Source organism: Sturnira hondurensis, unplaced genomic scaffold, assembly GCF_014824575.4.
Source record: "Sturnira hondurensis isolate 20B ecotype Veracruz unplaced genomic scaffold, ASM1482457v3 Scaffold0004152, whole genome shotgun sequence".
Lineage (NCBI taxonomy): Eukaryota > Metazoa > Chordata > Mammalia > Chiroptera > Phyllostomidae > Sturnira > Sturnira hondurensis.
This window is the reverse complement of record NW_028076783.1, coordinates 3,268,618-3,290,272: the sequence shown is the minus strand read 5'-3', so window position 1 is coordinate 3,290,272 and position 21,655 is coordinate 3,268,618. Positions and strand designations below refer to the sequence as shown.

Below are 21,655 nucleotides of genomic sequence, written 5' to 3'. Positions count from 1 at the left end.
GTAACCAGTGAGGTTTGGGCTTTTGTTTGTTTTTTGGTGTTTTTAAAAAATATTTTATTTGTTTCCAGGCTCTGGCTGGTGTAGCTCAGTGGATTGAGCGCGGGTCTGTGAACCACATGATTGCGGTTCAATTCCCAGTCAGGGCACATGGCTGGGTTGCAGGCTAGTTCCCAGCAGGAGACTCATGAGAGGCAACCGTACATTGATCCTTCTCTCCTTCCCTTCCCCTCTAAAGATAAATAAATTAAAAATCTTTAAAAATATACTTTATTTGTTTCCTCTCAGAGAGAGGGGAAGGGAGGGAAAAAGAGAAGGAAAGAAACATCAATGTGTGGTTGCCTCTTGTGCGGCCCCCACTGGGGACCTGGCCTGCAACCCAGGCATGTGCCCTGACTGGGAACTGAACCGGCGACCCCCTGCTTCACAGGCCCATGCTCAATCCACTGAGCTACACCAGCCAGGGCTCTTTTGTGTTTTTTTTTAAATTTTTGTTGTTATCACCTTACAGATTCGGGCATATTTTGTTTATTTCTGTCCATTGGAGTGGTTATGCTCAATCACATTGTCCTGCATTTGGCCAGTGGCGCGCTGGTACATCTTGTACATTTCCTGATTGAGATCTGGAATTGACCTTTTTTTTTCAGGGACTCTGGTTCTTTTATTTTGGGGAAATGGTATATGATGTTTAGATACTACATGTTTGAGTTAAAGGGGTGCTAATTGTTACTTAATTGGTCATTGTTTCTAGAGGTTTGGGGCGGTGGTTTTTAGTACATCATGAGGTTATACTGTTACTTTTCCATTAAATTCAGGACTGCAGAGTCATACCGTACCTTCATAACCCCTCTACCACTACTGAAAACTGGGTTTTCTCCCCTCTACTTGCAGAGTCAAATGACTGTATTTTCAACTTACGAAAATAGTTTTGGATGGTTATGTCTTTAACTCGATGCTGGTTTCATTTTGCTCTCAGGTAGTTTTACATTTATGTTAAAACATGTACGTGATTCCAAGTCAACAAAGTATATTCACAGAAGCCTGACTTAAAATTTTCTCATTTCTGCCTCCCTCGGCTTCCCCATAGTTTTTCATGGTAACCTGTTTAGAAAGAGACTTCTCTATCCTTTTTACGGTTGGATTTGCATCTTTTCATGGTCGCGCCCGTGTGTCCTCGGTATAACCTTCCAGAAGAAGAAATGGCTGAACCGAAGGGCAGATGCGGATGCAGTTTTGCTCGCTGTCGCCTGATCCTCTTCCCGGCGACAGGGCTTCTGCCTTCACACCTGCAGCGTGTGAGGGCGCCTCTCCCCAGCCTCACCAGCAGAGGACACAGTGACACTTTGAAGTGTTTTCGTTGTCTCTTTAAAAGATCTTATTTAAGAGAAACTTTCTTCCCCTCTCTACTCTTTGCCTTTTTCCTAGAGACAGACACGTAAAATTCACCTGTCGTTCCTCGAAAAATTTGTATTCACATGTTTTTACTTACACACCAATGGGATTTTATACACTGGCCTAGACCTATTTTTTGTGGCTCCTTCCACCTCAGCACCTGGGAGGCTACTTTTTAATGTCTGAGTAGTGTTCCATTGAATGGATGCGCCGTAACTTATTTAAATTACCTGTGTGGTGGCAAGTAAGTGAGTGTTCACGTTTTTTTCTATTACAGGCAACATTGCTATGAATGGTCTTTTATGGGTATTTTACATATGGTCACCTTGTACGGGTGTTTCTCTGGGGCAGATTAATGGATGTAGATGGAAGGGTCGATGTCTCGCCGTCTACTGGTTATGGAAGGTGGTGCCAGTGTACTGGATACTCCTGCCTGCACTAGACCCACACCTGAGCCCGTGGGGTCATCTACCGGCTTCTAAATCTCAGTCTGTTTAAGTCTTCCCTCTACTTCTCCCTCCTTCTCCTCTGCAGGCCCTAAAAGACAGCAAGGTGGTGGAGATTGTTGATGAGAAGGTTCGCAGGAGGGAGGAGCCAGAGAAATGGCCTCTTCCCGGTCCCCCAATAGTAGACTACTCCCAGACCGATTTCTCCCAGCTTCTCAACTGCCCTGAGTTTGTGCCCCGCCAGCACTACCAGAAGGAGACAGGTAGGTACCCTGCTGGCATACAGGTGCCTCCCCTGGCCTTTGTCCTCCAGCCAGCAGGCCTTCGCAGGGCTGGCACCAGGAGGGGGAGTGGGAGGGATAAGGACCTCACTTTTCCACCCTCAGAGTCGGCACCCGGCTCTCCTCGTGCGGTCACCCCAGTGCCAACCAAAACAGAGGAGGCCAGCAACCTAAAGACACTGCCCAAGGGCCTGTCTGCCAGCCTGCCTGACCTGGATTCTGAGAACTGGATTGAAGTGAAGAAGAGGCCTCGGCCCTCCCCGGCACGACTCAAGGTGGGCGAGGCCTGTCGTTTGCCATGGGTTATAGGCCCCAGGCTGGAGTGCTTAGAGGGGATACCACAGAGCTCTCAGCTCCACAGGGCTGTTCCGCAAGCCGGGGGCTCCTTGTGGTTGTGTGAGCTGAGGTCACCAGTGACTGCAGGAGGTCGATGTGGCCTGTTTCCACTGTCAGTGGTGATCTTCACGGGAGGAGAGCGTGCAGTTTCCGGCAGCAGTGTTCCAGGTTTCTTGATGCTTGGCTGTTCTTTTTGCCCCATCTCAATCCCTGGGGCTGCATTTGAAGTGCCTTTTCCTTGCAATTGTTTTCATTGCGCCTAAATAAGCCCCTCAGGTGCTCAGAAGAGGGGAGAGAAGAATCAGATTCACAGCCTGGATGTGCGGTTGGAGTCTGTAGACTAGAACATATGTCTCCTGTCTCTTGTGGCCAGTGACTTTGGGACGATTGTTTAAGATCTCAAGGCCTCAGTTTCCCCATCTTCAAGATGAAGGAGGGGTTAGACTGCTGTAGAAACAGTAAAGCAATATATGAAGAGTACAGATTGAGTTCGCTGTTAGAGAAGTGTTTGGCTCTCAGACTGAAGTCACTGCTCCCCTTTCTAGGAGCAGGCTTTATGCTCCATCCACCTTCCCCTCCCTGCACTCTCTTTGGTCCGGGGCTTATGAGAAGGCCTCAAAGATGACCTTGGGTGACTTTGCGTCTTTTGAATTCTGCACTCCCCTTTTCCATTGTATCACTGTAATCGGTTTTTTCAGGCAGCCTTCCCTGGCTCTGCTCATTCCTGCCCCTGTTGGTGAAGTGCCCCTCTCCCTGTGTACTTGCACAAGTCCTATTTATAGTCTTTACCATACCACCTTGCACTTGGCCGGTTGGTGGTTGGCTTCTCCCACTCAACTGTGAACTCCTGAAGTTCAGGGGCTTTGCCCTGTTTGTTATTCTGCTTTTAGGGTTCTTCATGCAGGGCCTGGTACCAGTGGATGTTTGCTCATTCATTAAATAGTGGAAAACCTGTCACTAGATCCCAGTCTAGGTACTAAGGATGTGAAGAAGAGCAAGGCAGACGTGGTCCTTGCCTCATGAAGTTTTATGGGGTGCTGCTGGGTAGATGATAAATGGATGATTCAGCCTGTTGAACTGCTGCATGCCCGCTCCCAGGCGCAGTGCTGCGCAGGCCCTGAGGGTGAATGAGAACACAGGATCTACCTGCAGGGAACTTGGCATCTCATTGCTTACGTATGACTGTGATGTGAGCTGTGTGTAGAGAAACCTGGGATCCTGTGGGACATCCTTTCCCCATGAAGCTGCCTCCAAGGCACACGTGACTTACTGTCATTATCAGGACACAGTTGTGACGATCCAGTGTTGAGGGGCTGAGACCTCCATCGTAGGACAGCTACAGAACCTGGTCTAAGGACACCCTGGTGATTCTCTTTCCCCTTGGTTTGTCCCTGCGTTAGAAGTCAGAGGAGCCCAGGTTCCTCCACCAGACCTCTCTGCCGCAGCAGCTGCCCTCTCAGCAGCTGATATCCAAGGATCAGGATGAGCAAGAGGAACTGGACTTCCTGTTCGACGAGGAGATGGAGCAGATGGACGGACGGAAGAACACCTTCACTGCCTGGTCTGATGAAGACTCTGATTATGAGATTGACGACCGGGATGTTAACAAGATCCTCATTGTCACTCAGACTCCACCTTACATGCGCCGGCACCCAGGGGGGGACCGCACAGGCAACCACACCTCCCGTGCCAAGATGAGTGCTGAGCTGGCCAAGGTCATTAACGATGGCCTCTTCTACTACGAGCAGGACCTGTGGACTGCAAAGTTTGAGCCTGAGTATTCCCAGATCAAGGTAGGGTTTGTACACAGCTGTGAGGGTGGGGACTGTGGTGCCTGTGACAATGGGGAAGAAGGCTAATGAGCTACAGGATCTTGGGCACAGAAAGGATTAGATTGTCATTTCTATTCTTAAGTATTTTAGTATATATAAAAGTTTAAAAGCCTTTTGAGGGACTTACTTTGTGTTTGGAAAATGGAGAAAAGATAGATCTTTTAAAAACCTTGTTGTTTGGAAACAGTCAAAACCTCTGTTATAGATTTCCACAGGGGGGAGATGTATGTGGGGTCAGGGGCCTTGGGTGGGCCTGTGCAGTAAATAATGGTGCATTTGGTGGGGGTGAAGAGAGTAGCAGAAAGAAATCTGGGAGGAGTCTGCACGGAGCTGGAGTCCCGATCTGTCTGGTTGCAGAGGGCTGGGCTGGTTCTCGTGCTCCGAGGTTGACACACTTGTGCCCAGGTAACTGGGGTTGGGGAGTGACAGTAGGGTAACCGAGAGCCTGGGGACCAGAATTCCATGTATGTGGACGTGGGAGCTGCCCTCCCTGGCTTCCTGCAGGTCTTGATTCCTAAACAGGCTAGGGCAGTCCTCTTACTAACATCTTTCCCCACCCGCCTTGTGCTCTCTGTAGCAAGAAGTCGAGAACTTCAAGAAAGTCAACATGATCAGCCGGGAGCAGTTTGACACACTAACCCCTGAGCCGCCTGTGGATCCCAACCAGGAGGTCCCTCCAGGGCCACCCCGATTCCAGCAAGGTGAAGGGTGACACTGGGACGGTGGCCTGGGTTGAAGGGTCTGGAGCCTTCTGATGGGGGGGTGGGGCCTACCAAAGCTAGATCAGTCACGGGCCTGCCCCTGCTTGCTGACCCCGCTCTGCCTCTGCAGTTCCCACCGACGCCCTGGCCAACAAGTTGTTTGGTGCTCCTGAGCCCTCAGCTATCGCCCGCTCTCTACCAACCACTGTCCCAGAGTCGCCAAACTACCGCAATGCCAGGACCCCTCGCACTCCCCGGACACCACAGCTCAAAGACTCAAGCCAGACTTCACGGTTTTACCCAGTGGTGAAGGAAGGACGGACACTAGATGCCAAGGTGAGGTGCTCCTGCTGGGCTGCTAGGAGTCTTGGGCCCATTTCACTGCATCTCAGTGCTTCACTTCTTTCCCTTGCCTGGTGTAAACCAAGAGAGTGCCAGATCCCCCACCCGCTCTGTGTTCTTAGGCTGGTGGGCCCACCTGGGTGTGGGAGTGGCAGCCTCGCAGAGCTTCGATGGGACAGTCTCTTGGGCAAGTCCCTTCACTCCCAAGCTTCTACTCCTTCCTTTGTAAAGTAGGCACGTCAGCTCCTAGATGTGGACGTTGTGGAGGAGTAGACAGGAAAGTGGTTTGTAGATTATGAGAGGACACATACACGAGGGGTCTACTAGGAAATGCTCGACGCTCCTCCCAGTTGTGTGAGTATAATAAATAACGAGTCCCGGACCGACCTTTGCAGATGCCTCGGAAAAGGAAGACAAGACACAGCTCCAACCCACCCTTGGAGAGTCATGTGGGGTGGGTGATGGATTCCCGAGAGCACAGGCCCCGGACTGCTTCCATCAGGTGCGGGGCTGCGGGGAGGGAGACCCGGCTGGCTCTGGGGCGGGGAGGAGTGCCGTGAGATCGATGGGACCTTCATCTGAATCCAGAGAAACGGGAGTAGTCTAGAAAGCTGCATCCAAGGCCTGGAGAGGGGGTTTCTTTCTAAGACAGTGGTGTCACAGCTACATCAGACCGGATTCTCAGAGAGTGTTCTCAGGTCTGTTTCAAAGGAGGACGTGTACTGCCTACCCCAGGATAGCCAGGTAGCCGAACAAAAACCCATTCCTGGGTCCTACTGGGGAAAGGATCCAGACTCTCTTTATTCATTTTTAGTAAACTAGCCCCAGTGTTCCCTGTTCCAAAGCAAGGTTTGGGAGCTACTGACCGGTGTACTATTTCCTGCAAAGAGGGTACAAACCGAAAATAGGCATATTAAGAAAAATGTACATGGGTTAACCTGAGCTTGCGCATTCAGGAAAGGTAAATGTTGAGATAAATCAGTGGTTAAGGGCTCAGGTTTGGGGGATTGTCTGCAAATCCCGTTGTTTAAACAGCTGCATGACTTGAGTCTTCTAATTTTTATCAACCTCAGTGACCCACCCCTTTGTAAAACTCTCTGAAGTTTGTTGCAAAGAGCAAGTCAGACCCATGGATATGAGTCAGAGGCCTAGTATAGTACCTGGGCCTCCTTGTTTGTTACTCTGTAAGGGGCTGGATCTTGGCTGATGGAGAAGACTAGAGAGGCCCCTGCTGACCTGATAGCCAGTTGCTCCGGGGAACCTGGTGACACTGTCTCTTTCGTGGCCTCTGTAGCTCCAGCCCTTCAGAAGGGACACCTATGGTTGGCAGCTATGGTTGTACCCCTCAGTCGCTGCCCAAGTTCCAGCATCCTTCCCATGAGCTGCTCAAGGAAAATGGCTTCACACAGCACGTCTACCACAAGTACCGTAGGCGCTGCCTTAACGGTAAGAAGCACAGGGGAAAGGGGCTGCGCCCAGACTCTGGGGCTACTACTTAGGTCTGGAGTGTCAGTGCCCGTGGAGTAGGTGGCTTTTCTCTGACCCCCGAACAAGTGGCACTACGTTACAGCAAGAAGAAATGATGTTAGACTCAGACCAGGTAGTTTGGGAATACAGGAGGCTGAAAGGTCTGGTGCTCAGAACATTCTTGTTCTTTGATCGCCTGTTGATATTTAAACACACACACAAGTCCTGCCCTATAGCTCAGTTTTGCAGGGCATCATCCTGCAAACTAAAAGGTTTCTCGATTCCCAATTGGAGTATGTGCCTGGGTTGCAGGTTCGGTCCCCCGTTGGGGTGTACAAGGGAGGCAACTGATTGATGTTTCTCACTTACATCAATGTTTGTCTCCCTCTTTCTCCTCCCTTCCCCTCTCTCTGAAATTAAAAATAAAATTAAAAAATATGTATCAAGAGTTGGCCCTGATTGGTGTGCTGCAGTTGCTTGGAGCATCATCTCGCAACCAAAAAGTTATGAGTTTGGTTCCTGGGACAGGAACAAGAGACAGTCAGTCGATGCTTCTCTCTCCCCCTTCCTCTCTAAAATTAGTGAAAAACTGTCTTCAGGAGAGGGTTTTTTAAAAATCAGATTTCCCTCTTTCTGGCCAGACTACCAACTCGGCCATTGGCCGCTGTGGCATGGTCTGCTGTCCATCATAACCAGTGTGTGTTACACACGTTCTCTAGAGCAGGTTGCCCAACTGCGGTGTGGGCAGATCTGGCCAGCAGCCTGTGTCTATGTAGCCCTTTGAGCTAACGACAATTTTCCCGTTTTTTAAGGGGTTATAGAGGGATCCCATGTGTGGCTTGCAGTGCCTAAAATATTTGCTCTTTGGCCCTTCACAGGAGAAAGTTGTTTGCTGACCCCTGCCCTAGACGATAGTCTAAGGAAGATCCTCCCTAGGTGCTCTCACGTGTTTCCTTGTATCACAAGTGCAATGCCTTTTAACCGTAGGTTTCTGTCAGGTTGGCTGTGAAGTGCTCAAAACCAGTCTTAACACTCACTCACAATTATTACCTCACATGACCCCCTTTCATTCAGCAAAGCATGGCTGCTAAATGCTTGGTTCTTCGTCTTACTTTCCTCTTCTCTGCATGGTTGTGTGTGTGTGTGTGTGTGTAGTAACAGCTTTACTGAGATACAATTTCCATATCATGCAGTTTACCCGTTGAAACTGTACAATGTGCTAACGATATGGAGCGCCAGTCTGTGAACCAAAGGGTTGCTGGTTCGATTCCCAGTCAGGGCAGATGCCTGGGTTGCAAGCCAGGTCCCCTGTAGGGGGCACAGGAGGCAACCACACATTGATGTTTCTCTCCGATGTTTCTCTCCCTCTCTTTCTTCCTCCCTTCCCCTCTCTAAAAATAAATAAAATGTTGAAACTGTACAATGTAATCACCAGAAACAATTTAGAGCATTTTCATTGCTACAGAAAAGAAGCCCTGTGTCCCTTATCATTCACTCTTTAACACTCTCCCTTGCCCCCACCTCCTCCCAGGCTTGTACAAACACCAATCTATTCTCTTTCTCTGTGGATTTGCCTTCTCTGGGCTTTTCATATTAATGAAATCATATGTGGTTCTTTGTGATTTGGCCTTTTTCTTTTAGCATATTTTCAAGGTTCATCTATGGTGTAGCATATATCGGTACTTCATAATTTCATTGCTGAGTAACATGCCATTTTATGGATATGTACTACATTTTGTTTATCCATAACTGATGGGCATTTGAGTTTCTACTTTTTGTCTATCACGAATAGTGTTGCTATGAAGATTCCTGTGCAGGTTTCTGAGTGGACATGTTTTCATTTATCTTTGGTGGAAGGGCAGAGTGGTTGGGGCATGTGGTTGCTCCACTGTTAACCTTTCGGGGAATAGATTGTTGTGTTCAAAAGTAGCAGCACCGGCCCTGGCTGGGTAGCTCGGTTGGTTAAAGCATGGACCTGGTGCACCAGGGTTGTGGGTTCAATTCTCAGTCAGGGCACATTCAAGAATCAACCAAAGAATGCATAAATAAGTGGAATAGCGAATCTCTGTTTTTTGCTTCTTCTTCCTCTCTCTAAAAATCAATAAAAAATATTTTTAAACTGGCAGCAATTTCTTCACATCCCCCCAGTACTTGTTATTGTCTGTCTTTACTATGGCCATTCTACTAGGTGTGAAGTGATACCTCAAGGGCTTCGGTTTGTGCTTTCCTGATAGCTAATAATGGTGAGCATTTTTCTGTGTTGGCCATATGTGTATCTTCTTTGGAAAAAGATCTATTCAGATCCTTTGCTTATTTTTATAACTAGATTTTTTGTCTTTATTAGTAACTTAAAAGAGTTCTTTGTGTAGTCTAGATACAAGTTTCTTACCAGATACAGGATTTGCAAAAAATGTTTCCCATTCTGTGGGTTGTCTTTTCTTTGTTAGTAGTGTCCTTCGAAGCATAAAGATTTTAAATTTTTTTAAAAATCAAATTTATCGACTTTTTTTTAGTGTCTTGTGCTTTGATGTTGTGTACTGGTTTTTAATGTTTCCTCTTTTTTTGTTAATATAGTAGGACTCCTAAAATAATTATTGGTAATGAATAATGAAGAATATAACTTACTGGAATGTACCGACTATTTGTTGTCTATGCTTTTCTTTGTTCTAACTACACCTGAGCACAATACTGTTTGAGGTGAACAGCTAGATCCAGATGACCTGGTTCAGAAGCTCATGCCGCCTGCCTCTGGGGAGGCCCAGGCCCAGGTCCAGCAGCAGGGCCCGACCCAGAGTAGTTAGTGCTTGATAAATCTCCTGGAAGACGGGGCGGGGGCAGGCGATGAACACGGGGATTGGGAGGGGCTGGAGAAAAGACCAAGGTCCTTGAGCTCCAGGATCTGTTTGTCCCGTGAAGCCCTGGCAGCCTGGTCCTGACATGTCTCTCCTTCCTTCTTCCCCGTCAGAGCGGAAACGCTTGGGCATCGGCCAGTCTCAGGAGATGAATACTCTCTTCCGATTTTGGTCCTTCTTCCTCCGAGACCACTTCAACAAAAAGATGTATGAGGAGTTCAAGCAGCTGGCTCTGGAGGATGCCAAAGAAGGCTACAGGTAAGTGGGCTGGGGGGGGAGGGGCTCCAGCTGGTGCTTGGCAGGCGGTTAGGGGTCCCTGATGGGGCTGCTTCCAGAGCTGTAGCTGGAAATGGCTTGTGTAAGTACTTTACTTAAAATGGATTGTTTTTGAGTGAGTAATGTATTTACATGGTTCAGGATTCAGGGATTTTAAAGATTACATCGTGAAAAGTCTCTTCATCCCTTTCTCCCGCCATCCAGTTCGTTTCCCCAGTTACCCAGTATGGTTAGAAACGTGTGGGTCCTTTCTGAACATACTTTGTAAACACAGACATACACCTGTGTAGTCTCCCTACCCACCCCTTCTATTTACACAGAAGATGGCCTCTATTTGTGCTTTCGCTTCTTGATTTTCTACTTAGTGGTATATTTTAAAGGCCTTGCCAGCCCAGGCTGGGGGTCTGCACTGAGTGTGCAGGCTCCATCCCTGGTCAGGGTGCATGTGGGAGGCAAGTGATGGATGGGTCTAGGTTGTTGTCAATATTTGATTGAAAAACCTCTCAAAAGATTTTTCTCTTTTTTGCTGAAGTAAAATTGGCTCTCTAAACAATTTGAAAAGAACAGAAATGCTCAGGAAGCTGCAGTCCAGAGACAACCCGTGTTAGAGTTCTGCCATATGTCACGGTTGTTTAGATTGTCCTGTGAATGAGACACGTTTTGTGTTTTATTTGTTTAGAAGCATGAGCATTTCTCCACATTGTTAAAATAATTGACCTTTTGGGGCTTTTTACAGAAGTTAATATGTTTTTGCCTGAAAACTTAGAAAAAAAATAAGGTCACTTAACAACTACCAACTCCCAAAGATAACCAGTGTTAATATATTTATTTATTATTATTATTTTTTAAAGATTTTACTTATTTATCTTTAGAGGGGAAGGGAAGGAGAGAGGGAAAGAAATATCAATGTATGGTTGCCTCTTGTGCATGCCCTGCTGGGAACTGGCCTGCAACCCAGGCATGTGCCCTGATTGGGAATCGAACTGCGATACTCTGGTTCGAAGGCCTGTGCTCAATCCACTGAGCTACACCAGCCGGGGCCAGTGTTAATATATTTAAATATGTGCCCTTCTCAACTGTGTGTGCATACACAGATGTAAAACTTACCTGTTTGCAAAAATGGGTTAATTCTACCCACAATGCTTTGAAACATGTCTTTTCTACTTGATAATATCTCAAAGCATTTGTTACTATCATCAGTGAATATTTACATTGTAATTTTTAATGGCTGATTATTCCATTGAACAGATTTACCATGTTTTGCTTCACCACTTATCTATTCTTAGACATTTAGATTTTGTGTAATAATTCTTCTATGAACAGTTTTGGCACATCTGTAAAATCTAAATCTGCATTTTTGGCCATTTCCCTGAGGTGTTCCTGGAAGTGATATTTCTGAACCATAGACGTGAACAGACCTACTCACGGGCAGGGTCAGATGGCTTTCCAGAGGGCTTATCCCAGGGACTGGCAAGCTTGTTCTGTAGAGGGACAGACACGAATATTTCCTGCTTTGTGACTGTAGCCACAGCCACTGAGTCCTGCTCCCTAGCAGAGAGCAGCCAGTGCCGGTTCACAAGGGAACTGGAGCGCACAGACGTGGGGCTGCTGTTCACTGGCCAGAGTTTGCCGGCCCTTGGCAGGCTGTACACATGAATGTTGGAGCCGCCCAGACTAGCTGTAAATGTTAGCTTCCTACAGAATTTGCCATTTCTTCGATAACCCGCTGCCATAAGACTCTTGCGGTTCAATTGTCCTGTGGGTTCGTTCCCCCCGTTTAAGATTAAGAAACTGAGTCTCACTGCTTCGTGTTCTGCAGATATGGTTTGGAGTGCCTTTTTAGATACTACAGTTATGGCCTAGAAAAGAAGTTCCGGCTGGATATATTCAAGGATTTTCAGGAGGAAACGGTGAAGGACTATGAAGCCGGTAAGAGCCCCAGCGGTGGTGCTCTGTGAGCCCTGGCCATCTAGCCTTGTGCCCCTCCCTCCTCAGCGTGACCTGGCTCTGCCTGGTCACATCATTTGTCACTCCTTCAGTCTCAGCTTCTCCTCACCAGCCCAGCTCTCCCTACCTCTCTTTCCTCTTTCCCTACAGGGCAACTCTATGGGCTGGAGAAATTCTGGGCCTTCTTGAAATATTCCAAAGCCAAAAATTTGGACATAGACCCCAAACTTCAAGAATACCTCGGCAAATTCCGACGTCTTGAAGACTTCCGAGTGGATGTGAGTAAAAGTCTCTTTCTCACCCTGGTTGTCCTGGGCAGAAAACGACCCGAGATCAGGAAACCTGGCTTTTGGCCCCAGCTGCACCACTAGCCCAGGGACACTGCCCGTCCCGCTTTGGGTCCAGTTTCTGCCTCTGTAAACTAGAGCACAAGCAGTGGGCGGGGAAGGCTCATCAGAGGGGTTTACATGGTTGCTCCTCCCTCTCCTGCCCATAGTAGAAATGGCGGAACTGTCCCAATGCTCTCGCCCTTTTATCTCACAGCCGCCTTGCAACTGTGCCCCAGTTGGTCTGGGTGGGCACCCAGGGTGAAAGGTTTTTTATCTTACTGGAAGAGGCCAGTTCTAACCCCAGAAGTTTATAAATTATGTTCAGTTTTTTCTCCACCTCCACCCTGCTTTGCTGTCTTTTTGGAGCAGTAACTCAATGGTGACATCCAGTGGTGGGTTGGGGTTATTGCTGCTGGGTTTTTCTTCAAGGAAAATAGTAATTGGAGTAATTGGAATGCATCTCTGTGTGGAGTCTTTGGGGACTCCAGTGGTGAGTGAAAGACTCTTCTTCCTTCAAAGAACTTATAATGTAGTAGGGATATGCCACTATTCCCTTGAAACCTTTTAGAAAAAAGGCAAATAAAAGTAAACAGCAATAGTAGTTTACATTGTATTTTAAAAGTTGCCATTCATTGATTGGATGTTTACCATGTGCTAGACATTTTGCATTGTCCTCCTTTAACCTTTATAATAAAGAGGTGAAGTAGGAAGGTTTCTGGTTGTCATCCCCTGGCTGGCAGATAAACAAGCCCACAGCCACCCCGTGAGGTGATGGCCGCACTGCCTAGGGCTCCCAGTATAAAGATGAGTAGGTTTTTGTCCTTCCTTCAGCACTCTTTCCAGAGGGCTGGAGGGGGCATGTGCCAAGAACCTTTGGAACAGGAAGACCATTTAGGGTGGGACAGAGTGGGCTCAGCGTTGGCGCCCAGAAAGGGAGGGAGATCTCTTCAGAGTTACAAGACCCTCAGCAGTGGCGCAGCCCGACTGGATCGATCATGGACTGGCTTCTCGATCAGTGTCCTTTTTAGGGCCTTGAGGGCCGAGGCAGTCCCGGGAGCCTTAGGGCCTTGTGGGCTGAGCTGCCGCAGCCTGTTTCATGCTGCATTCCTTGTGTCACTCCTGAGCAGTGATCTCTTCCTGTAACAGGAACAGAAACTCCGGGGAAAAGCCCGGGCTTCAGCAGCGCATGGGCCCAGTCCATGTTTTGTCCTCACCAGTTACCAGCTATGGGGACCCTGGGCACATTGCTTTTCTGTGCTTCAGTTTCCTCACCTGCAGTATTGATAGCAGGGTCTGCGTCCAGGGGTGGTGCGACCCCATGAGCAAGTGCCGAAAGGAGCAAAGTGTGAGGTCCTGGCGTGGGGGTGTGCTCAGTGAGACTCGTAATTTGTTCTTAGGGTTAAGCCTAGTCATATCTACAGAACATTTTCAGGTGGGAAATGGGAGTTTCCTCAGACAGCCCTGCCAAGTGGGGGAGGACAGGTGTGGGTAGTGCCCCCTAATCACCTGTGATTCCTTCCTCTTATCACAGCCCCCCATGGGTGAAGAGGGCAACCACAAGCGACACCCAGTGGCGGCAGGAGGTGGCGGCGGTGAGGGCAGGAAGCGGTGCCCCTCCCAGTCTTCCAGCAGGCCCGCCACCGTGGTCAGCCAACCCCCCACACCACCCACCGGCCAGCCCATCCGGGAAGATGCCAAATGGACAAGCCAGCACTCAGACACACAGACTTTGGGAAAGTGAAAAAACCTGTAGCCCTGGGGGGTTTTGTGGGGGGATGGGAGTGGGCAAGACTCCATGGGGATGCCCAGTCCCAGGAGAGGGGACAGAGAAGGAACAGGCCTAGATTCGTTAGGATGGGCCTTCGTGCTGAGTAGCGATGTATACACCGTTTGGGCTATCAGAGGTACCCCCGGGCAGGAGCCTCCACGTGTCCCCTCCCCCTCCTCTCTTCATGCCTCTTCTTCACATCCTAGCTTCTTCTAAGGGGGGAGGGACGGGAGAGATTTTATATATATATATATACATATATATATACATATATATATCAAGTTTTAAATTATTGATAGTTCATTTGGATTACCAAAATCACTCTAGCCCTGCCCGTGGCTGATAGGCCACAACCCTGGTCCCTGCCCCACAGCCTCCTGCTCCCTCTCAAGCCAACTATGCAGCCCACACGAAGGCCCGGTGGGCACCAACTGCCCAGCACTGCCCCATGGAAGGCTCTGGCAGCGCCCCTGGGCCCCACGAGCACTGGTCCCCTTATCATCTGGGGCTTTCCATCGCCGTGTTCTCTACCTGCTGTCCCCACCATGCCCTTCTGCCATTTTCCGGGAGAAGGAAACCAAAGGATCTAAAAGTGGAGGGGGGGGAGTTTCAGCCTCCCCCGACTCCTCTCTCCCCATGCCCCATACTCCCCAGCCCAGAGAGACGCTGCTCATACCAGAAAAGACTATTGAAAGATGATTTATTTTATTTTTCTCTGACCTTTCCATCCTTGGGGAAGAAGGAAAAAAAAAAAGGACAAAACTGACCTTAAAAGACCAAAAAAAAATCAGAAAACCCCCACCTAATCCACGGAAAGTGATGTTTATTTCCTACCCTTGGAATTCTTTTTGTTTTATTTTGTTTTGTTCTTGGAAGTAATATTTCTTTTAAAAGTTGCCTTATTGTGGAGCGGGAATCTGAAATACCCAAATGCCTGTTTTCCTCAGTGGAGTCGACTCAAGCTCCCACCTTCTCTGGATGTGCCTGGGCTGGATTGGCTAGGATCTTTCTCCGGACCGGTTTGCATGTACAGGGCCTCCAGCCTTGGAGGCAGGAGAGCTAGGGGTGGCTCGGGTGAGAGCCGCGCCCCAAGCATCCCCGCTGTTGCATCGTTTGAAGCTGACGTCCTGTGTCTACACTGCTGCCACCGTCGTGTCCTCACCCCGCTTGCTGTTGCCTCATGCCAGGCCCTGTCCTGCTGTGACACTCTTCTCCTATACCCCATGGCCGGGTTTGCTTCAGACTGTTAGAGAAGAGCGTTGGCCTGCAGCTGGGGCACACTTGTCCGCAACTTGACCGTCTCCCCACCTCAGGGGGAGAGACGAACACCTGGTGGGCTGAGGCTTGGAAGTATTTTTTTTGTGTTGCCCAGAAAGATCTTTGAGACCTCAAGGAGGCTTTGTCTCGTAAAAGGCGGAGGAAAATGCCATTCCCTGCGGGTCTGGCGTGGTTTCCCCACCTTGCACCCCCTTTTGCAAGCCATCTCTGCCCTCCCTCCACTCGGTCTGCCTGGTGATGAGGAATGAGGAGGTGAGAGGAGCTGGGGGCTGGGGAGAACCCTGCCTGGTGGAGAAGCCCACGGCAGGAAGGTATATGTGGACATAGAGTATACCTGACTTCTCCGGCCGCGGGTTGGGCTGTGAGTGACAGTGGGGCGGTCAGGGTCTGCCGGCATTTGAAGCTGGGGAGAATGACGAAGGACTGGCCCACACAGACTGGGCTGTGTGTTAGGTGCGTGCGTGGTGACACGTTCACCTCCCGTGGGGACCAGGCAGCACAGAGAAGTCCCTGGGAGTGTTGCTCAATCGGCGACTCTTCCTCCGCCCTCTTTCTCAATTGCTCCCTCTGCTGGGCCCAAAGGTTGGGAGTAGGAGACCATATATCCCAGACTGGCAAGGGCTTGCCTTTGTCTCGGGCACCTCATTGCTTTGGGCCTGCCCCTTCCCATCTCTGCCCTCCCAGTGGTTAGCATGTTGGGAAGCCCATCTCAGTTCTTGAGGGACAGTTCTCTCAAAAGCCAAGGACAAGTGTCTGGTCTCCGCTGTGCCAGTGGGATCTGAGGCCTTTCCCTGCCCAGTCTGGTGCCTGCCCCACGTTGTACCAGACCCTGGACTCCTGCACCCCCGCCTCCTTTTGCTCGATTCCCCCTTTCCTTCCGGTCGCTCAGCCCTGTACTGTATGCAGCACCACAGAAACCTCAGTGCTTGTCCTCTGCTGAGTTTGGGGGCACAAGGAGGCCTTGGGAGTGTGGGAAGAGGTGGTTCGGGTGTAGAGTTAATTCCCAGGCTAGGGCGCTGCCGTCTTCTCCCTGACCCTCCCCAGAAAGAGAAAAAAGCCCTTTCGAGGTGAGGAGGTGAGGACTTCATCTCAATACAGGCTGAGGATGGGGAGAAAAGGAGACCTTTTTTTTTTCCCTTTTTTTGGTAACATGTTAGGAGTTGATGTTGCAAAGAGTAGTTTACATCTTCACTTTCTGAAGACACTTGAATTTAGGACCGATGTATCTGTGACAAGCATGCCAGGAGTGGCAGGGGCCATTGGGGCTTGCCACTGCATACCCACCGTCCTCTCCTGGGGCTCCAAGATTGGAGACACAGAGCAACAGCTCGCCCAAATCCTCTTCATCCTGTTCCCGCCCAGGGCTGGGCCAGGCCAGCGCAGCCTTTGGGCATCCAGGTCTCTGTCATCCTCTCCTGCACCTGGGAGCATCTGTGCTACGAGTCGAGAGGCGCCACTGGGTCTGCCCCAGCCTGGACCCCTGGGGCTCAGGTTGAAGTGCTGAGCCCCCACGTCAGAGTTGTTCACGTTCTGTTTCCTTCGTTTGTAGCTCTTTCCCCCCACCTTTCCCGGTTAATGATTTTAGAAAAGGAAGCTCCTGAGAAGGTCCTCAAAGTGGGGAGGCGGGGCAGGAGGGGAGACTCGGCTGGGGAGGGTCGGGGTGGGGTCTTGCCAAAAGCCTGGGTAGAGCAGTCTGGATCATCGGGGGCCCTCCTGAGTGGGGTTCCCAGCTATCTCCTGTGCGGTGGGTCCCTGGATTTGCCCCAACCCCACCCTCTCCTTCAGCCATGTTGGTGGCAGAGAAGATTGGAACTTAACAGCCCATTTCTCACTGGAGAGGAAAACTTGTCATCTGGCTTTGCGGAGAAGGTTCCACCTTACGCTCATAGTACGTTATCTTTACCATGTGCTTGGATGTCACATTTAAAAGGACAAAAAATGTAAAATACTTGAATGAGCTTGTATTATAACATTAATATTATTGAGAGTATCTGCGTTCCAGGCTGAAGTGATTCATTCATTATTCTAGTCTGCTTTAGTCCTTTGTAATTTGTGGTAATTATGCTTTTCTTTTTAATACAAAAAAATGTATAAAAATAAAAACTTGAAAAGGCACAATAGTTGCTGGTTTCCTGTCTGGGGTGCAGCTGTTGGATGTGAGGGGAGAATCCTGGCCTGCACGTGGACGCTTTACAGAGCTGGGCCCAGGGCAGGGCCCCTTGGCCTCTAAGGCTGCATGTACATTCGAGTAAATTCCCCAGAGGTCCTGAGCACTGCCAGCCTTGAATTCGTGTTCACCTTGTATCTTACGGAAGATGTGGGAGCTACAGCCAAAGCTGTAGAAAGAGACACCAATCCACCAGCTCACATTTCAGGGCTTCCTGCGCTGGCATCGCGGGAAGACACAGCCAGGAAGATGGATGGAGGCTGCTTCGATTTCTCACGGGAGGGTTGGCACAGCTCAACATTGGCCCTAGGGAACCCAGGTCAGCCACGGAGCCCTGAGGATGGATGCTGGGAGGAACGCCACCTCGCCCCCCCCCTCCCCCCGTTACGGCTGGCCTCTGGGCTCTTGGCTTCTCCCCAACCTGTGAGGTCAGGTGCTGCCAGTACTAACACTGGGAATGCCAGTCTGGCCTAGATGTGTAATTACAAAACTAAAAATCAGGTGTGGCCACGCTGACTGACTCACCTGGCAACTGTTTGTTTCCCGTGCCTGGCACTTGTGCATCCATCAGAAATGATTCTCCCGAGAATCCCACCATCTGTCAGGTGGGCAGGTACTGGAATACCTTCCATGGTCTCCACACCTGGTGGGAACCTCGTGGAAGGCACTGATTGCCTTAGTTGCGCCTGCGCTGCTGGAGCTCTCAGAAGCCACAGGACTGTGAGCATTGGGGTGAGTGTTGCAGAAAAAACAAGTAGCTAATGGAGTTAAAGGAAACCAGTTTATTTTCCATGCTTCCTCCTTTCTCATCCGTGTTTTCTGCCCCCTCAACCTCTTGAGCCTTATGTTTTTTACCAGCCTCAAGGGCCATTCTGTTCCATGCAGAGGAGGGCAGGGCCTAGCCCCTCTGACAGGGTCCAGCCACTTGCCTGCCCCAAGGGGTGAGAGGACAGCCTCTTGTCCCCCTAGGCACCCTGCGGTAGCTTCAAACTCTCAAGACCTTGAAGAAAAAAACGTTCCCATTCTTCCTTTTTCTCCACGTTCCTCATTTCTTACCCTTGCTAAGTATACTGAAGTGGGCTAAATGTAGGAACAGCTACGGGTGCAGGCTGGTGGCTGTGATAACTTAGAGCATCGTGCACTGGAGTTGGACTTCAAGCTAAGGGTACAGGTAGCTTGTCCTAGGGAGGGGCCGGGTGCACCAGTGCAGGGTGGGGCTGGGCAAGGCCGGGAAGGACTGCCCGGTAAGCACCCAGTTGGCCTACTGGGCAGGTTCTCTGGGGTCCTAGGACTGATGGGTCCTTTCTGATGGTTCTGCCTAGAGACAGCCATATCAGGTGTGGAGTATTGCACAGAGCTATAGGGGGTGGTTACTTGGGCTTTCTAGAACCGCAGGTTCAGGAATAGACCCAAGTATGGATAAGAATTTAGTGACTGACAATGGTAGCCTTTGGAGTGGCCTTCCGGTGGTTCTTGGGAGCCACAGGGTCCCCAACAATGTCAGTGGCTGCCGTCAAAAAGTAAGTGAGGGGACTGCTTCAACACAAGCAGCTGTGGCTTTTAGATAAGGTTCCTGGTAAGATTTTGTTTGAAAAGTCCCCCTTGCTAAAATCCTGAATAAATGGTTTTGAAACTACAGGAACAGATGAGGATTTTGCCCTTTTGTTCGGCCATGTTTTTCTTCTCATTGGAGGAAGGGGATTCTAGCCTTGGGTCCTGCTTCTGAGACTCATTAGGGGCCTCAGTTAAGTGACCCCAAAGGTCAGCAACTTGGACCTTTCCTTCAGTAGGTGTAAGGGCCCCCAGTTTAGCAGGTGTGCAGGACTTGGCTTTGGTTCCCAGGGATGGCTGAAGGTACCGGCGTTTGGGCTGCACTTCTCTGACGTCTCCGTGGTAATCTGGGGAGGAGCTTCCGGAACTGGTATTCTCCTTTCCCCGAGACGATGGTGATTGTTGGCCGCGGGTCCGAGGTAACATGGGAGCTTTGTCCCTGACTCAGTGTGTGTGGGATGGGTGATGAGGTATTGGCCGCTGTAACTGCAGCCATGATGTTTCGACCCTGGCCAGAGTTGGGGATGAGACAAGTTTGGGAGACAGGAAAGGGGTAAAGTACCACGTCCTGGTTCCCCCACACCCTAGCAGCGGAAGGGGCTCTTTGGAGCCACATTGCCTCCAATGTGGCTGCTACCTTTGTCATGCTCCATCTTGCCTACCCCAGGAGGGGTCCCTGTTGGATAACCAGGGCAGTCGGGAGAGCCTTAGTCTACATTTCCTGGAAACCGCCCCTCCGCCAGCCCCCGTGGTGCTGTCTTTCAGGAGCGTGTGGCTAAAGGAGGAAGCCCTTAGGTGTGATCTGGAGGCCTCAGGCCACCTTAGTCGTCTGCAGAGGGGACGGCCAAGATGGCCCCCGGGCCCTCTCACTCCGTCTTCGGCGAGTCGGGGATGCTCTCAGAGAGTGGAGTGAGGCCCAGCAGGAGGATGTGTCTCTCGTAGGCTTTGGTCTGCTTAAACAGGGTGTCAGTCCCGTGGAGGTGGTCCAGCACGCCCAGCACCCCGTAGCACTGGTTGAACCTGGGGGAGAGAGGAGGGTGCTTGGAGGCCCGTGTGCTAATCTCCACAATTCATTTTTGCACCAGCCTCCCTCACATGTCTAAGCTCTCCCCACCCCCCACCGCCGACCACCTGCATCAGAATAACCAAGGGAGATGCTGCGCACACTCCCAGGGGACCTCCAGGCTGAAAATCTGCCGACTCCCTCCGAAAAGGTCTGACTGGGATGCACCCAAGTCAGAGCCTGTGGCAGAACTCGGTTTGTTCCAGTAGGTTTGGGGACTCCTTGAATCAGAATCCCCTGGAACACCTATGAAGATGCAGGTTTCTGGGCTCTGCTCCTTCCCCAGCCCCCAGCCCCCAGACACTTGGATTCAGCGTATCGGAGTGAACCCCAGGACCCAGTGTTTGTGAAGCACATCTCAGGTGNGGTGCTTGGAGGCCCGTGTGCTAATCTCCACAATTCATTTTTGCACCAGCCTCCCTCACATGTCTAAGCTCTCCCCACCCCCCACCGCCGACCACCTGCATCAGAATAACCAAGGGAGATGCTGCGCACACTCCCAGGGGACCTCCAGGCTGAAAATCTGCCGACTCCCTCCGAAAAGCTCTGACTGGGATGCACCCAAGTCAGAGCCTGTGGCAGAACTCGGTTTGTTCCAGTAGGTTCGGGGACTCCTTGAATCAGAATCCCCTGGAACACCTATGAAGATGCAGGTTTCTGGGCTCTGCTCCTTCCCCAGCCCCCAGACACTTGGATTCAGCGTATCAGAGTGAACCCCAGGACCCAGTGTTTGTGAAGCACATCTCAGGTGCTTCTGGTGCAGGAGGTTCACAGACACACTAAGAAAGCCTGGAAGCTCTCAGTGTACAAGTCCCTGTGAAGGGCACACAGGGTTTTTTTTTTTTTTTTAAATTTAATCCTCACCTGAGGACATTTTTTCATGGCTTTTAGAGGGGGAGGAAGGGTGGGGGAGAGATTGAAGGCATCAGTGTGAAAGAGAAACATCTGTTGGTTGCCTTCTTGTATGCACCCCGACTGGGGGATTGAACCCACAATCTTGGGTGTGTGCCCTGACCAGGAATGGAACCACAAACTTTTGGTCTAAGGGACAGTGCTCCAGCCAAACCAGCCACACTGGCCAGGGTGGATTTTTATGTATGTATACATTTTTCTGACAAAACCCATAGCTTACACTGGATACTGAGAGGGTCCAGGACCTAAATAAAGGATAAAAACCCAGCTGCAGGAACATCATTGTCAGAAAGAAGGAAAACAGCAAGGTGTCCTGGGATCCAGCATGGCCATTGTTCTCCCCACCTCCAGGCCTCCCCCTGCACTCGCACCTGCACTGAAACTGAGACACCAGGGTCTGCTAACGGAAGCCCCAGGAGTGCGGTGCCTGGGGCCCACGGTGGAAAGGGAGGCCTTACTTGAGATGGTGGTAGTCATGGAATTCAGGCGAAGGCAGAAAAGGCAGGTGGTAGCCACAGTGGGAGATGGTGGTGATGACAAGGGCCAAGGAAGACCACACGACGATGGAGGACAGGTGGGAACCCATTACTAGGGGGCCTGCCACCGCCGGCAGCATGTTCGAGACCTGAAGGAGAGGGCTGTTGGAAGGCAGGCCCCAGGGAGGTGGAGGGGACCCAGCGGTGGGCCCCCTCTTCCCAGGGGTGGTACCGGAAAGACT

The 21,655-nt window shown here is 50.4% G+C and overlaps 2 protein-coding genes across 5 annotated transcripts in view; one reads left to right on the top strand and one right to left on the bottom strand.

Annotated features, from left to right (window-relative positions):
* LARP1 (La ribonucleoprotein 1, translational regulator) overlaps positions 1-16,201 on the top strand; it is a 51,643-nt gene extending 35,442 nt beyond the window's left edge. For all 3 annotated transcript variants that reach the window (XM_037044836.1, XM_037044835.1, XM_037044837.1), the window contains 11 exons: positions 1,924-2,098; positions 2,222-2,391; positions 3,853-4,245; positions 4,862-4,985; positions 5,116-5,321; positions 5,723-5,829; positions 6,622-6,773; positions 9,760-9,904; positions 11,742-11,851; positions 12,020-12,147; positions 13,730-16,201. In XM_037044836.1, coding sequence (XP_036900731.1) covers positions 1,924-2,098; positions 2,222-2,391; positions 3,853-4,245; positions 4,862-4,985; positions 5,116-5,321; positions 5,723-5,829; positions 6,622-6,773; positions 9,760-9,904; positions 11,742-11,851; positions 12,020-12,147; positions 13,730-13,939 — 1,920 coding nt within the window. In that variant the 3' untranslated portion in view covers positions 13,940-16,201. The remainder of the gene's footprint in view (positions 1-1,923; positions 2,099-2,221; positions 2,392-3,852; positions 4,246-4,861; positions 4,986-5,115; positions 5,322-5,722; positions 5,830-6,621; positions 6,774-9,759; positions 9,905-11,741; positions 11,852-12,019; positions 12,148-13,729) is intronic.
* A 1,972-nt stretch (positions 16,202-18,173) lies between these two features.
* Positions 18,174-21,655, bottom strand: part of FAXDC2 (fatty acid hydroxylase domain containing 2) — a 29,488-nt gene continuing 26,006 nt past the window's right edge. For both annotated transcript variants that reach the window (XM_037044838.1, XM_037044839.1), the window contains exons 8-9: positions 21,396-21,562; positions 18,174-19,982 (exon numbers count right to left, since the gene is read on the bottom strand). In XM_037044838.1, the coding sequence (XP_036900733.1) occupies positions 19,829-19,982; positions 21,396-21,562 (321 nt within the window). In that variant the 3' untranslated portion in view covers positions 18,174-19,828. The remainder of the gene's footprint in view (positions 19,983-21,395; positions 21,563-21,655) is intronic.